Here is an 18,119-nt window from a genome sequence, read left to right as displayed (position 1 = left end):
GTTTCTTTTCTCACATTTACGCCACATCAAAATATTTTGAAGTTTAGAACTAAAAAAATGCAAGATACATGAGGTAATGATATTTTAATGCACAACATGCCCTTGTCATTCTTTAACCATGCATTATATTTTTAAAGTGTAAAAACGTAAAAATACTGTTTTTTTCTTTTTGTCTTTTTCAGTGAGGTTATGACAATGAAGCGAAGATATGAGGTTGGGCTGGATAAACTAGACTATGCTTCTTCTCAGGTGGCCACCATGCAGATCGAACTCGAGGCATTGCAGCCACAACTTAAGGTGGCTAGCAAAGAAGTGGACGACATGATGATAATCATTGAGAGGGAGTCCATTGAAGTGGCGAAAACTGAAAAAATTGTCAAAGCTGATGAAGCTGCGGCAAACATCCAGGCAAATGCTGCAAAGGCCATCAAGGAGGAGTGTGATAATGACTTGGCTCAAGCTTTGCCAATTTTGGAAACTGCCCTTGCTGCTCTTGACACCCTTACTTCACAGGTATGACAAACTGTGGTCCGGTATGACAAACTGGAATGTTTTATTTATTGGAGCCTGTGGGGTTCTTATCTGGGGCTTAAATGCCCCACAAATCTTTATATAGTTATCACTCTCAGACTCCTAGAGCTTGGAATGACAAGAAAAGACTTGAGCTCATGCTATTGCACAAAATAATTAGAGACTTAGTCGGGGACTTTCGGGTACAGCACGACTTCTACAGTATGACATTATATTTACTACCCACTGCTAATTTGTGAGTTAGCTCACCCATTTTTCTGCTCACACTACCAGAAGGCCTTTCAGCTGCATGTCACTAATGTAATGTAAAGAGGATGAGTAGTTCAATGATGATCCATTCCAAAGATACATGTTGCTATTTTCAGTCACCGACTGGTTAGAGGTAAGCTGTGGAGCAACCCTAGCAGTAATTGATAAGGAGGCCCCAGCTCTCATCCTCTCGCAGACTGCCTGTGCTGTCTCTGCATAGTAGCACAAGTGCAGCAACCCTTCCAGCTGCCTCTCCTTGATGGAACCCGACGCAGACCACTAAAGAGTCACAAATATAAAAATACAGTGCAAGGTTAAAATATTCATTAGAAAATAGTCAGGTACCCTTATAAAAGGCGGGCATCGGATTTCTGATCACATTACTTATTTCCTAAAAAATGTGAATAGCTGCTATAAATCATCATTATAAATATTTCTCACATTATTAGTATAAATGCAACACATGAAAACAGTAAAGCAATTCAAATAATCCTTTGGAATACAATGTCATAAATGCAATTCCCGTTTGCTCAATATAAGTCGTTTTTGACTCGGATTCAGAGGTAATTACACTTTTAGAACTACTTTCATTTCTTGGGCGAGTGTAATTTACTGCTATTTTAACATGGGCTTCTAAAAATGACAGCCTGTGTTTAGTGAAGACCCTTAATGCGAATGCAGGAACCGTTTTAAATGGGAAACAGATAACTTAAAATCTAACCTTACAAAACAGCCTAGTCTTCATATATATATATATATATATATATATATATATATATATATATATATATATATATAAATGAACATTTTGGTGTAAGAGTACAACGTGGGAAATGGTTTTCGAAGTCTTTTCATAGAATGTTGCCAAGCGAGGATATTTAGTAATGTATTTGTTTTAATAATTCTTCTCAGCGACTGCTCTTGACCCAGGGTTAATCCTATACTAATACAACTGCTTCCGTCTGGTGCGATATGGTGCTTTGGAGGCTCCAGCTACGGATCTCTTCACATACAGAACACACAATTTCTCTAAAAGGAGAACTTTCCCGATAAACTATATGCAGTCTACCAGTATACTATGCAGCCTACACAGAAGAGACTTGGTTACAACAAAGGAAGGCAAAGCTTCTTAGATAAACTATAGCATTACCAAGAAGCTTTGCAGTCCATTCAGAAACGACTTACTTGAATCCAAAGAGCACTCGGTTTTCCTAAACGTAGTTATTAATAGTGTTACCCATAGCACTACGATTTTTACCTAAGATTAGCAGTGGTGTCACCAAATGAAGGTAAAATCTCCCCAAATTCAAATACGACAGTCCTACCCAGAGAACTATGAATCCCAACCGATAGCAGCATGGGAGCAACCAAAAGAACAACGTTCCAGGTGAAGGAGTAGTACCAGAGATGATGTGGTCCACCCAGGCCTAAGCATTGTGGGTGTACCCAAAGGAAGATAGGGTCCCAAATAAACCACAGTACTGTCCTGACATTATGCACTCCACACAGGGGCAGCATGGATGTACCCTATGGAAGGGGCAGCATTCCCAAATCCAGGTACAGCAGTAATACTGAGATGTGTGTGGTCCGCCCAAAATCTATGAACCACATTATAACCCTGAGATCATATAATTCATCCAGGAGCTCCATAGGTACAGCCACAGAACTGTGCATCTTCTCCCATAAACCTGAGTATTAATCAGAGACTATACACTTAATCTATAGTGCCGCTCTAGAGTTGTGAGCTGTTGGAGCTGCAAGTATTTGCAAGACTTTTCTGTTAAGGACCAAGCTCTCCCCCAGGTGGGACCCAAGGCCAACTCATACAAGCGAGTCTACACCCTGTTGATGAATGCGAACTGACCTCGTTGTTAGATGCTGCAAAAAAACCTGATCCACTCTGTCTCTCTGGATTGGGACTCTACTTCTGTTCACGTTAGTTAGACCATAGCTAGACGAAGCGTTGAAGCATTAGCACCCTGCCAACACATCCCAAGACACTTGTGAATCAACAGTCGGAGGCTCGAGGGACTAGATGTTTCAGGTTTCCACACAACAGGACTATCCACCTGCCACTCGCTAGCCAAAACAGAGCAAATCTACAAGTCTCCTAACACAACAGTTCAGTATGCAAGGCTTCCCACCACATCCCAGGTACACCCTTAGCTTCTTTTTAGTATCTACAATCATGTGCGTTTTACCACTGTTTATAACAAGAACGCATTACTTTATGTGCAGCTTTACCACAACGACACCTGGTAGCAAATAGCTTTCTAGGAGTATAGATGTGCCCCGCCACATTACACCTTATAAATATAAAAATACAATTTGATTACTGATATACCCCAGCCTTTCATACAAAACACGTGCATCCCAAGGTATGTCCCCAAATCTGACCTTTTCATTTAATTAATCAGTGAATACTTGAAATTCACCCTTTTCCTATTATTAAATTGACAGATTCCCATGGACCCAATGTCCTGATGAAGACCCTTGTAGCCAGTTCCCCAGGGCTAAATTGTTTGGGCATAAAACAAGCATTTGCAGTGCAATAGGTCTCGCATTTACGCAAGTTAAAGCTATTGGCATTATAAATGACAATACCTTTTATTTATGTTTTAAAAACAAAAACAAAAATAAAAGGCATTATCATTTGCAATATCAATAGCTCAAACTCTGGTAAATGCGAGACCTATTGCATTGAAAATGATTCTTTAGGTAAAAGTGCCTGCCTTTCACCACAACGGAACTAAGCCTCGCGTGACGTGACTGGCTCTAGCCCTGCCTGTGCCCCTCACACAGAATAAAAAAAGCAAATCATGAAATAACTAAGCGCGGCCGCGAAAGTGAGTGGACCTCGGTGCAATTAATTAAATGAGCAAGCCTGTCTGCAAAAGTAAAAGCGGCCTGTGTTGCTAATTAATTAAATAAACAGTACACACAAATAAAGAAGCGACATTGAAAAATTGAAAGCTTTTTGTATATGTGAATTAAACTAAATATTTCGATGTGTATTTGCAGCACGGTCTGCTTTCACTTTAGCGGCCGCGCTTGTTTATTTAATATTTGAGCATTTGTTTCATGTATACTCGATTTTGTATATGGTTTTAAGGTACACATCATAGAAATGTTTTAAGCCCCAAGCTTCCAATAATGACTTTTAGTAATGATTCAGCGGATCCTGGATTTCTGGAAGTCACGTGTTGTCTAATGCTCTACCAGCTTTTCATAGGTTCTTGCATCTGCAAACCCTCCCCACTTCAGTAAGCTTATCTGCAAAAGGGCGACCCAGTGGGTCTGGGCTCAATGTGCCAATACATGCAGAATTCTGACATTAGGGTGTAGCACACACAGGAGGGAGCCTGCAAAAGCAGATGGAGGGGGCTGACCTTGTAAAGTAGGGTCATGCAGTTCAATGCAAGCTATCGAGTGGAAGTGGTAGGATGCACCCAAACAGCAAATCGCATTGGAAGAGAGAGATTCTCCACTGCTAGGCTGTGATAAGATGTGATCTACACAGTCTCAATCCAATAGCCGAAAGAGGAAAGAAGAAAGAAGAAAGAAGAAAGTCAGCGGTTAACTGAAGTAGGGGGGCGGCAACTCATCTAAACAAGCGGAGCAAGAGACGACCCCCACTCCGGACACTCCTGTACTGCATAAATGAGTGGAAGCAAGAGGCCTCCCTATTTCTGGTGTAATGTGGGAGGCCTTACCTGGCAACCTGAGAGTGGTCCATTAAACAAAAGGGATAAGAATAACATGCTTAGAGGGTTGTGCAGGTTTGGCAAAGAAGGTGACCTCACAAGTCTAAGGAGGCATATTGCTTTTCGGGGGGGTGTATATTATTGATAAAATGGTCACACCCGCCACATGATGGTGAATTGAGAGGTGTGTGGCTGGCAGTAAGGGAAGGGTCTACGGGCACCCATTTCATGGGGGTGGGGTGGGAATACAGGGCAGCGTGGACAACGGAGACACCTACATGTACGGGTTCAGCCAAGCTCAGTCACACAGGGTACTTATTGCATTTCTAGCAAAAAAATCCCCTTACACACCAATGCCGGCCGGCACTACGCTCCAGTATGCGTAGGTGTGGGGGCGGGGTAGTGAGTCTCCCCTGCTTCAGACTGAGGACAGGAGAAACCCAGGAACAAACAGGCAGAGAATGCTGAATTCTGTTTAAGATTTGCATTAAATCCCCATAACTTTGCGGCGAATGTATTTTCTAGCCACAAGTGAATCCTGCTTGTAGCTAATTCGGCTGCAACTGAAACAACAAGCATGTGACTATTTCGACCCCATTCAAATAAACATTGCAGCACCTGTCTAATCAAGATCAAAAAGTGTGTCAACTGCGTAAAATCGGTAACCTGGAATAAGCATGCCTATGTCTGGCCAGAAAAGGGGTTTTGGTGGAAATGCTAGTAAGTCCCAAACCAGCAGCAGCACATCAGCTGATGAAATTCCAAATAAACACGCTGACAAAGGGGCAAGAGAGGAAGGCATCCACCCAGTCGCACAGGTGCTAGGATGCAAGTGTCCCCTCATCTTTCCGCACACAGGTCGACTGTTCTATGAGGTTTTGGGCGTTGGGAAAAAGTGGGATGGTGGGGGCGGCCAGCTTGCTCCAGCAACACTGGTGTGGCAATCTTATGTTCAAAACTCACAACTAACAGGGGGATTAATGTGCTACCTCAACTGCACAAACAGTGTTGCCCCTCGCCTTTTCCACATTACAGAGACAGGCGGTGGTAAGGCGTTGGCACAGGGCAGGCCGCCAGAGGCTATTTGACCGAGCCACATTACTGGCAGCTTGGCGATGAACCTTATCCAGGGATTTAAGTGGGATGAAAAAACTGGGTGGAGGGTAACTAAGGGCGTGGTATAAGAACACCTAAGCTACAAATCTGCGTTTAGCATAGTGTGCTGCCATTCAGGTATTTGGATGTTTCTATCATTGCATTCAGCTATCCATATACAACAAGTAACATTACACATTAAACAAGACAGGACTATATGGTCTGGTTTATCAGCGCAGGGTAACACGATACAAGCGTCTGTGTTACGTTACATGCAGGTGAGGGTTGGTAGGCCTCCGTCATGTTACAAAAAGGCAGCGAGTTCCCCGTACTGTATTAAAGGACATTATAATACGAGTACAGATGGAAATTTACTAATAGAAGCCGGTATGCACTTTCTCCAATAGCAACAGAACAGGTATAAGAGTAAAGGGATTTTCGATCCTTGAAACATGGCCAACAGGAAGAGGGAAATCCCCCTCCATCAGCTACATTAAAAGTGGAAAAGGTGCTGTCCCATGGGTACAGCTAATTCGGAGGGGGTCCCTAGCCTGTCACAAGCCTCTCCTGGGGGAGGGCTGGGCAAGTTCCACTCGAAACACGGAAACCGAATCTTCCAAAGGGTTCCTCAGAGATGCGTAAAGGGAGCTCAACCCGCCCCTTTCAGCACTTCACAAAGCAGGAGTGTCCATGACACACTGCTTTTGGGAGGAGGCGGCTTGATGGGAAGTGGTAAATTACTGAGTGGAGCCTTGCCATCAGAGAGCTCACTCAGGCCTGGGCCCCTCTTCTTACTCAACACGGACTAGGCGGCTGCTGTCAGGAAGGACCCTTACAAAGCACACGTTCGGTCTGCTGTATATTTTTACATGCACACACCCAGTACACTCCTACAACAAGCATTTGCAATGCAATAGGACTTGCATTTACGCGAGACCTATTGCATTGCGGGCGGGTGGCAGGGCGGGGTCAGGGGGCATGAACAACGGGTGTACTGGGGGGGCGAGAAGGCACGGCAGAAAATAGTACTCGAAGTAAAGTGGCCAGTAGCCGTGTAATGATACAAATGATGACATGACCGTCATAGGGAGGGACTAACAGGCCTGGAAACCAATGGAAGGCAGCATTTAGTAAAGGACAAAGACACAAGACAATGAAAAAGATGGGTGGAAGAGTGGGCGTAGCTTCTCTCCCGTACTCAACTACCCTAGATCAACCCAAGAACAGCGCTTGCACGCTGGCTCAGGGCTTGACCTAAAAAGGATTTACACCATCAGATGATTGAGAGGTTTGGATAACGGACATGCTACCGCTCAAATGTCTTGAGAATCAGTGATCAGATTCGTGTGAACTATTTGAGCCACATTCGCATGGGTCTCCACCAGGTAAAGATAACCAAGACACCCGTCAAGTGTGATGGTGCTCCAAGAAGTTTAAAACTTCTAGTGAAGAAAATAAAACAGCAATAGAAGACAAAACAAGAAATCTCTCATGTTCATTGTACTATTTGTTTAGAATGTTTTGGTTGATTTAAATTGTGTGTGCTTCATGAAGTTAGGCATTGTTATAAAAAGAAGGATGACCACTTTTATTGCACATTTTGTGGATTTAGAGAGAATTATATTTTGGACCTTGCAGATAAATGCACATCATCTCTCTATTAATGCCCCCGCCTAGTACTGCCTCATAAAGACTTTGAATATACAAGACCTTAAACATATTTTTATCATTACCTTTTTGGCCTTTCACTTCCTTTCTCCTACCCACCCCGCATTGGGTCACATTTTAACCATTAGGGTATACAAGCAATACTATTTGATGAAAATAAATACACAGTTTCTCTACTACCAGAGTGCATCGTGTCTTCATTTCTATCACATTGAAACGGTTTGCATTCACAAGCACTATCTATTGGGATATGAAATATTTTTTTTAACATTAAATTGTGCAATGACGTTGACAGCAGCTTGAATGCATGTTGTGTACTTTTGTATAACTCGGTTTGATTATTCACAATAAAGCCACAACTGATCCATGTATCTTTAGGAAAATACCTTCTCTGCTCAATCAATGGACAGAGTGGTTATCTTATGTATTTAAGCACCTGGTGAGAGCTAATCCACTGTACATATCAAGTCTTTGACTCCTTATTTCACTGCTTTTCAATCTAATTCCCTTCAACATTGTATATCCACCGAATAATTATGTTGTAAACTATATTTTACTGATTGTGACTAATTCTGAACGCGTCAGAAGGTTGGCTACAATATGAGCATTCTTAATATGGAATTTCTAAAAGGCTATTTTTTTAACTTCCAGGACATATCATTGGTGAAATCTATGAAGAACCCCCCTGCAGGTGTAAAGCTCGTCATGGAAACCATATGCATCTTAAAAGGTGTGAAACCGGATAAGGTTCCAGACCCATTAGGTTCAGGAAAGAAAACTGAAGATTACTGGGGACCAGCAAAGAGAGTTTTGGGTGACATGAAATTTCTACAGTCACTTCATGAATATGACAAGGACAATATTCCTCCTGCGTACATGAGTATTATAAGGAAGCAGTACATCTCCAATCCTGAGTTTGTGCCAGAAAAGATTCGAAATGCATCGACTGCAGCAGAGGGTCTTTGCAAATGGGTCATTGCAATGGATTCCTATGATAAGTAAGCAACCTTATAAAAGCATATTGTGTTTAGTGTCAATCAGTGAAGTTAGAGCCAACTTAGATGAGATGTTGGTGCTGCACAATTTCTTGTGCCATACAGTGCAGCTTGCCTGTTATGATTGATCATGTCATTGAATTTGAATTTATTTAGAGTTTCCTCTGTTACGTTATGAACCTGAAGGGTGTCAGTGCACTTTATATTGAATAGAAAACATTTGAAGGATTGATATATTGAGCAATCACTTAACTACAATCAAACTATAGCATCTTTAACTTTTAAATTAGAGCGATTAGTGTAGAAAGAGAACAAAAACATATTAGATGCATGTGCGCCAAGCGGAGATAAAACTGAGAATTACACATTTAGGTTATGATATTGTATATTGCTGTAATAAGTTGTATTTAATTACCAACAAATAAAAGAAAACCAAAATTGTTCTCTTCCGACATAGGAATTAAACGTCTCAAGTCCCGATCAATGGGTATGTAAGCAGTCCACTGTTTCTAGATACCCTTTATAATCCAAGCATGCAAAACATATCATGCCCTGTTTATGATTTACTATTCTTCACTGTACATTTTTGTACCCTCAAGCCAAACTTTGGCTTGAAGAGGAACTTGAAGAAATCCGATCATATCTCTCCTGCCATCAAAAACCTTCCTGGCTTCTAGTGGCACATTCAATAGACATTAAACTTCTGCTGACCCCAAAGTTAGAACCTAAGATCAAGCAAGGGAAATGTCATCACACAAGCCTCTTTTCAATGATTTAAACTTGGGGGAAGTCAATTTGGGTGCAGGGCACACAACTGTGAGAATTATTTCCCTGTCTCAGGAATCGTTCCAGGCTCACTTTGTTCAAGAAAAAACTGAAAACAAGGTTCTTGAAAGAGGATTTCCAATCCTCATAAACCCCTTGGAAATAAAGGCTCATGGACTGCAAAATTACCATTGGTGAAACTAGTATCTAATTAGCCATTAGGTCATTTATCGGCCAGTACATTGTTTGATCCTTACACTAAGGGAAGTAGATAATTTTCAAGGACTATCCTTCATTCTTCAGCCATTCCTCTCACAAGGTAGTTCTCAAAAAAGCACTTTATTGATACGAATAATAAGGAAGTTGCAAATATACCTCATTCTCAAAGTCCATGTGCAGATTTTGCACGATAAAATGTTGGAGTTATTGCCCTGAGCAACAGGAGTTATATTGCATGAATATGGAGATTAGGACCTTCCAATTTTATGGAAATGTAATTCATGTGTTCCTGTTTTCCTTGTGTATGATGAAATGGAAGAATGCTGGTGCTATCCATCAAGTCAACCCCTCAAAGAATGTGATAATGTGTTGGATAAACCAGATATATTTAGAGACAGTAGGGGATGTAGAAAAACACTATTGTATATTTCATCATAGTGTAACTTGTACCACCCTAAGAAGGTGATACTCTCATGGTGGTCTCAACCTCAGTGTGAGGGAGTTCAAGGTAACCATTAATGGGTAAATAAGGATACAGAATACTGTTATAACCTAAGCTGTGGCTACCCTAAGCAATTCTCTGTATTAAAGGATGCAGAGTGTGTGGTTAAAATTCATAAAAGGGATTAACAAAATGAGAATTTAAGTCTCAATCATCCTATTAGGTAGCAACATGTTTTAGCCTTTGCAACAGCCAATGAAAGGTCTTGAGCTTTAAACAGAATGGACAGGATCCCTAAATTTACTACTACATGTGTAAATGTATATAATAAGGTTGTCATACCCTGCAAGTCAATATTTTATTTTATCACCGATAAGGTTAGTAAGTAGACACTGTTTAACAGGGAACCTACTTTTTTAACTATATCGGCTAATGCATGTATAATATACACATAATAAATAGTCTCCTATCGTCTCATAACAAATTAGTGGAACACTTATGAAGACACTACAAATGTGAAGAAAATGTGAATTCACTTATAATGTGTACCTACTTACCCTACCTGAGGGTTGAAATCACCACCTGGCCCGTACAGAATGGGACATCTTCTGTAGTCATACAGTTAGTAAAGCAAAAGTTAACATGTATGACCAAAGATCCTAATAGATGATTCTAGGCTCGGTAGATAGACAGTAGACCCAATTGTCAGGAAATACTTAGGAATGCCGCATGGCCGTCTTCTGAAGATACATTGTAAAAGCACACGTGTTCAATAATCCGTGTTGTTGCATAATTTTTAGTTAGGTTGCTATCTACTTCTTTTTATAATAGTATATAAACACATTAAAAACAGGCAATTGTGCATGAAAAATTGCATTCATAACCCAAATATTAATGCAGTCACTATCCCACTTACATATTCGTGAACATCTTGGGAAATTAGGGTTCTAGCAATCCTTAGTGGCATTAGGAGTGTGATAATAGAAATATTTTTACATACATCTACACATGCCATGCCCAGTTAAGCCCTTATAGTATGGTTCTTAAGTGAGGACACAGTGTGTCCCAACATCTCCATGTCTGCGTAGTGCAGAGAGCGTGTTGCATCATGATGTAGTGGATTTGGATACTAGGAAAATGTTAAGAGAGCTATTCTCACATAGAATTCCTTGTTAAAATAAGGTTCTAATGGCACTTAAAAGGTCCAAGGGGTACTATCAAAACCTGTGTGTCTACTCACATTTTAATGCAGCACATTGTAATGAAAAGAAAGCTGTATGACTAGAAACATGTGGGTATTTTTACAGGAAACACAAACCATACTTTATCCTATTAAAGAAGTGGAAACAATAAACCCCATGCCGAAGTTGGTGTTAAATGACAATAACCTGGGTGATTAATCTGGCTGTTATCCTTTAGTTGTGGATACTGAGAGCCCCATTATATAGGTGCTTTATACAGATCACAAAATACTTCCCAACTTAGGGGCCTATTACGACCGCCACCGTACCGGGAAACTGGACCGACCGCCATAGGTACGGCGGTCTCACCATGGAGATTAGGATGCCACCGCCACAGTGGCGGTGGCATCCCACATACATTGCAATGTGGTGGGCGGTGCTGTAAGCAGCACCCGCCACAATGCAATATATGCATGTTGCGCATTTGCATGCACAACGTGGCAGGCAATGCACGGTGCCTGCCACATTGTGCATGCATACGGGGGGTACCATAGGTTCCCCCCAAGTGCACACCCAACCGCTGGGGGCCCGCAACGGGCCCCCAACAATGATCCCCGCCTGGCTTTCCATGGCAGAGCCCCATCATGATATGAATGGATGTGTCTTGGAGACACCCCCACCATATCTGAACCCTTTTCCGCCGGTAGCCTGTTTGACCGGTGTAAAACCGGCAGACAGTCTTTCCGTCCGCCGGGGTCCCCCCCTCCATCGTAATATGGCGGGCGGTCGTAAATGGGGGGCAGATCACCATCGCCATACAGGGGTTGGCGATCCGCACACTATTTTAATATACCTCTTAGTATTCATAACCAACCATGGTTGCTCCAAAAAATCATAAGTGGCATCCTGCTGTATGCGGGCGTTCAGAATGTGTAGTCAGAGATTCTATTGAACAAAAAACTCGTGTCTGGAGAGGTGAGAGAGATTTTATGGGGACATAATACCATCTCCCTAAATTACATTATGTTAGAAATGTGTTTTTGGTTGAGGGGAGTGGAACCCTTACTCAAGCAACAACCACAATCTCCTTGTCAGGGTGAACCACAAAAGTCTTTAAATAAACATGTGCTTAACTCTGATAGCGTGGCCCAAACGCAGTCAGGTTTAACTTAGAGGCAATGTGTAAAGTAGTTTTGCAGCACACATTAATACACTGAAAACACAACACAATAAAAATCCCACACCAATTTGTGAAAACAGAGAAAATTAAAATGAATAAAAATTATACTAAAACAAAATTAATCAATTTGTTAGAACTGGAGTTATGAATTTTAAAACGTGTTAGTGAAAAATAGCACCCACAAGATCAAAGCGCCAACCAGAGTTATCTGGCCGGGTAAGATCAGGGCAAAATCAAAAGTTAAGACCAATCATGGTGGAGGCAGTTCGGATACACAAGGTTGACTGGGCCCGGTTTTGCTTAGCTGTGGACTTGGAAGAAATTTCGGATGAAAGTCCAGGAGGAAGTTAACCAGGTCAAGGGAGCATGCTGTGTCCTAGGAGGAGGCGTTGTATCTGGAGAGTGCTGGATGAGGTCTCAATAAAGCTGTCAACTATGGTTGGAAAAACCTCAAAATATGAGAAGGGGAATTTCCTGGCTGATGAAGTCGTTGTCGATGGGGAGCCTGTCACCATCGAGTCCGGTGAAGACTTACACAATGTTTTGGAAGTTGAAAACCTCCAGCGGGACACAATGGCAAGCTGTAGCCGAAGAGGGCTCCACAAGACCAGATACCAGCACTCAGAAGTCCTGCAGAACAAGATTTGCTGATGCAGGGAAGAACATAGCGAGAGGTACCGCAAGGTCATACTACCAACGTTGCATCTTGGGTGGATCGGGTGGCAGGTAGGTCCCGGTCATCTGTTGTCCCAAGTTTTAGGGTTAGGCAGAAGCAGCACCTCAAACACAACTTTCAAGGATCCAGGACCTGGTGGGATTCCCTAAGGGGATTAAAGTCACTTTAGCAGAGGCCAAGTACAGGCTTTAAGGTCTTTGGATCTTGTTATGTCCCTGTAGCTCACGTAGGAGGCCAACCAACCAGCCGTTGGAGTCACTCTGGTAGTCCTGGGTTCAAGGAGATGGTCTTCTCGCCTTTAAACAGCAAGGCATGTCTCAAGCAGCAGGGCAGTCCTCTGAAGAACAAGGTATGCCTCAAGCAGCAGGGTAATCCTCTGGGTTACAAGGCAGTCCTCTGAAGTCTTCTACAGGTCAAGGAGAGTACTAAAGAGGTGGTTGAGGAGGTCCAATATTTATACCTGGTGCAGCCTTTGAAGTGGGGTTGACCTCCTGAATACCCTCACATGTGGTGACGAAAAGTTCTTCCCTTCCCTAGGCTTCCAATAGTCTGGGTTGAAAAAAGACTGATGCCTGGTTCCTTTGTGTGTTTGTGGGTTTACTGGAGGCAGTCATTTGAAATGTAAGGGGGGGACAGGGAATGGCCATGCCCCACCCATCCTGGTAGGATTGGCCATCCTGCCTACACCTGGTCCCCTTTGCCTCACTGTCTGGGAGGAATACAAAAAGGCCAACTGCCAAGCTATTCACAGCCCTGTGACCCAGGCAATAGGCACCAAATGGTTACGACAAAAAAATGCCAAATTCCTAAAAGCAAACAGAAGGAGATGATGGACGGAGCGCTGAAACTTTTCAGATGCTCACCCCCAGTCAAAGATCTGGGTTGAATCCATCCTCATTCTTTAGCTCACTTTGCCACCCTAGTTCAGACCCAGCTATATGCAATATGTACTGCATGGGAACAGTCCAGCCCGAACTGCCAAGCTAGGTCTTCCAGGCACCGGAAACAAGCATTCTCAGACTTGTTTCAGGGCATCATCCCTCATCAGCCAGGGTCCTGTGGCACAGTGAGCACAGGACCCATGTCTGGGCATACCCTTCCCACTTAGGGTGGCAAAAGAATCAAATGATGGATGTCTCCTTGTGTTTGCCTAATTTCTAAAAGTGGCATTTTCAGAATTGTGACCTAAAATCCGACTTTACCTTTAGAGAGGATTTCAAATTACAATTCATTTGAGTCCAAACCTATCTGTTCCCAATCAAAATGTAGGAAATATTAAATGTAAATGTAATGTAATAAGGGAACCCAATATTATCCACTGGGAAATAGGTCTTACAGTAGTTAAAAGAAATGTAGGAGTTTTTCCCTACTAGGACATGTAAAACTTAATACACCTCTTACTTTTTAAATACAATGTACCTTGTCCTGTGGCTGTTTAGGGCCAACCTTAGGGGTGACTTATATATTTTAAAAAGGAAGGTTAAGTTCTAGAAAAAGAATTATTTTGCCAGGTCAGATTGGCAGTATTAAAACTGAAATACAGAGTACAGTGGCTAGCATAAGGCATGTAAGGGTCTACTTAACTGGGTGGTACAATGGGTGCTGCAGTAACATTTAATTTACAGGCCCAAGGTACATGTAGTACAATATACTAGAGACTTATGAGGTAATTAAATATTCCAATCTAGGGTAGGCCAGTTGGCCATGTTTTAGAGAGGGCGCAAGCAGGGGTTAGCAGTGGTAAAGTGCACAGAACCCTAATGCCAACCAAACCGAAAATCAGAGAATGGAAGGAGTGAAGACAAATAATTTGGGGGAAGACCACAGGTCTAAGGGCCATATGTATGAACACATTTTCCCATAGACACAAAATGGGTAAAAACCTTTGATACAACTGGCCCTAAGACACTATAAACATAAAAGGTATCCTACATATTTGTTATTAGACATCATACAAAAGTGTGAAGGGTATAGAGTAAGAGAAGCCCCAGAGGTCCTTCGTGGGTTTTTGTTAGATCCTCACCCACTCTACAGTGGTCAGAGTCTAAGTGTGGGTTCAAGCATTTTTCAGTAAGCACTTTCAATATTTTTCTGCTGAGGTCTTAAAAGATTAAAATACCGTAAGGTCAACCAGGTATGTGTACCCTAGGTATGATTAAATCAGTTTATGGGTGTCTGTGGGATATAGCGTCGATACACTCTCAATTAAGTAAAAATGTTTCAGCCTGTGCATTAGTGACCTCTGTGGGTCCAAGGGTTTCTTTTGCACAGTTTGTAATGCCCCAGATACGTTTCTGGTGATTGTGCTATCACAATGTCATATCACTAAGCTCTTGTTTTAGGGCCAGGATACCCTCCCTCATGTGTTGTTTGCTGCACAAATACATATAACATAAGACTGTTCGTGAGGACAAATAACATGTAACACAAATTATGCAATCAGATTTATTCACCCTCTTTCATTGTAATATCTTGAACCCTGCAGCAAAATACAGTCTGGTTATTCTCTTAGGTTCTCATACTTTTTGAAAATATGTGAAGAGAGATTTTGTACAGTTGTTTCATGGAGGGATCGCACCGCACATGCATTTCATAGATAGACAAATAGTGTTGGCAAAACGTGTTGAAACCCTGCAAAACCTAGAGCAAGATGTGAAAAGTGAGTCGATTGCTGATTCTAGGTTGAACTTGTATCCTCACCTTTTGTGGGATACTTAAGTGTGTCATAAGAGTGTCATGAGAGGAAGGGGAGGGTCATTCCCCTATAGTCACAATCTGTTTTGTTGTGACCCATACATCAATATAAAAAGAAAGAGACAGATTGCGAATGTGGTTACTTATGTCTTCGTTAATAAAATCATACCTTCAGGTTTGAGGTTTCCACACCTGGAGGTAGTCACACACTTCCTTAAGGGTACCATGTCGTGATTGTGCACCTATTCAGCACCCTAATCTCCACTTGTCTTGTCTATTTATTATGTCCATGTAAAGCATGAATCACTGGATAAAGTAAAGAAGTAGGGTCATTGTTAAACATCATCTATACACTATCCATAATGTTGAAAAGACAAAAAATTGACTTGCAAGATAAGACCTATTCTTACCTCTAGCAGTATACAGACGTAGTATTAAACTAGAATTAGGGATCAGTCCACACTGATGAAAGGCCGACACCCTTTTTGGCTGTTGCAAGGGCTGAAATATGTTAACAACTGATAGGATGATTGAGACATAAACTCTAATTTTTCATCCCTTTTCTGAATTGTAATACCTTAAAAAAATCCAATTGCTTTGTTTATACAAAGAAGCAATGTTTAACAGTATACTAGACTTCTTATTTATGCAGGAACATTTATCGTGTAACTACCTCCCACTGAGGATGCAGTCACCCTGATAGTATCACCTTATCAGCATGGGACAAGCTATGATGAAGTATTCCACAAAAGTGTGGTTGAGGCTTTTTCATCCAATATTTTCTACTGTCCTACTGTCTCCAAATATAGCCCGGATTATCAGACAGCTTATCACATGTTTTGTTTGATTGATGTATGTGATGAAGGACTTGAGACAGTGGAAATAATGATCTTTCCATCTCAAATTGTGGTACGCTGCTATCAATAAAATACCAGTACAAAAATGAATGTGCCAAATCATCTAAATCAAGAAAACCTCTTGAAGAGCAAACACGTATTCCAATTTTTAAGGCTCAAAGATAGTGTTTATTTGGCCATTTGCATGCTGTCTTCTGTCCTATGGAGCTGGTCAACCATCATCATCGAAGCAGACGATAACTAGAATCATGCTTGAGTGGCATGCTCTTTCACTTCACCTGTCAGTGGATGTCAAGTGGGATCATAATGTAACATTAATAACACATTTGCACTAGCTGTACAATATGTTGAAGTGAGCAAACATTCCTGATGTGGTCTGGTGGCTTAGTGGACTAATGTGTCCACTCTAGTGGCATGTGTTCGATCTCATGGTCACAGGTTCAAATCCCGATGGGTCCGCTGAGCCTTTTAGCCATCTGAGGTCGGTAAAATGAGTACCATTGAGTTCGGTAACAATAAACATCTGTTATTCAGCGCCTTGAGACCCTAGCTTGGGTGATACATGCGCTTTACAAATACAAAATACACATGATAATACTGATACATATATTACAGGAGACAAGATTCTCAAAATGTAACATACATGTGGGTTGAAGTACAGGTGTAGGATGTTAATGGGATTAAAGGGTGCACTGACATGATTCTTTTTTTTTTTTCTTTTTTTTTTTCTTCTGAACATACACCAGTACTGACATGATTCTTGTGCATTATTCATAATTTATAGTAACTTACTTTTTCTTGTTTTAGGGTGGCAAAAGTTGTAGCCCCGAAGAAAATAAAACTAAACCAGGCTGAAAGTGAACTGAGGGTTGCTATGGAAGGCCTAAAAAAGAAGCAAGCAATGCTAAAGGAAGTTCAGGACAAGTTGGGAAAACTTGAATTAACCCTTGAAGAGAACAAGCAAAAGAAAGCTGACCTTGAGAATCAGGTATGAATGGTCCATATAACCACAATAGAAATCACGTGCACAAACTAATTAACTGTTGTTTTCATTTGTTTTTTACACAGCTGAAGCTGAGACGGGTTAGATTCAGGGATGTCGCTCATACAGCAGATACAAAATAGATAGAAGACACATATAAATACAGCTTGCAATCATACCAAAATGAATGTGAATAAAGAAATAAAGAAAGCCCAATTGTTCAAAAATTCTGTTTAGCCCAGGAAAAAAAACAGCATTGGTTATTGAGGCAAAAAGAGAAGATTTGGACATATCTCAGGATTTCTGAAGGATATCGCTAGTAAGGAAAGAGTCTTTTAATTAGCCCCAGAAGCCCTGAAATGGTCTCAAAGAAAATTACTATAATCTCAGGTAGAATTCCCAAGATTAAAATGTCATGCCCGAACCCGACATAACTATAAGTGACACAAATATTTTGAATCTATAGTTAGACTGGAGAGCTATGGCAGTCAGTTTCAGACTAGGTGCCTTTTAAAAATGAAGTAGAAGCATCAAGATTTGCACACATTTAATCTTCATCAAATATGTGAAGGTGTCTCTTTTTTGCAAATCAATTAAGATTAACAGCTTTAAAAAATCACGTGTTGCATACCGAGTGCAAATGGTTTCAAATAGTGTAAAAGTGCAATACCATAGGGAATGGTCTGTGGCGGCATTCGGCATGTGTAAATGTGAAACCTTTAGAACTGAACCTGAATTATGATTCTGGTCTCAGACGAATATGAGGAGGAAATAGATGAACGGACAGATGTAAGGGAAAGGCCGAGTGTTGTTAAGGTGCTCATCCACATTCTCATTGGATTGAGGCAGCCTTAATGGAGCCATTTAGTATGACTGAACCA

At 41.4% G+C, this 18,119-nt stretch overlaps 1 protein-coding gene across 1 annotated transcript in view; it reads left to right on the top strand.

The window, feature by feature from the left end:
• DNAH7 (dynein axonemal heavy chain 7) overlaps window positions 1-18,119 on the top strand; it is a 2,019,015-nt gene that overhangs the window by 1,318,188 nt on the left and 682,708 nt on the right. The window contains exons 42-44 of the mRNA XM_078680414.1: window positions 183-513; window positions 7,899-8,245; window positions 17,064-17,244. Of these exons, the coding sequence (XP_078536540.1) occupies window positions 183-513; window positions 7,899-8,245; window positions 17,064-17,244 (859 nt within the window). The remainder of the gene's footprint in view (window positions 1-182; window positions 514-7,898; window positions 8,246-17,063; window positions 17,245-18,119) is intronic.

Source organism: Lissotriton helveticus, chromosome 3_1 (assembly GCF_964261635.1).
Source record: "Lissotriton helveticus chromosome 3_1, aLisHel1.1, whole genome shotgun sequence".
Classification (NCBI taxonomy): domain Eukaryota; kingdom Metazoa; phylum Chordata; class Amphibia; order Caudata; family Salamandridae; genus Lissotriton; species Lissotriton helveticus.
Note: the sequence above shows the minus strand (reverse complement) of the source record. Positions and strands in the feature narration are given on the sequence as shown.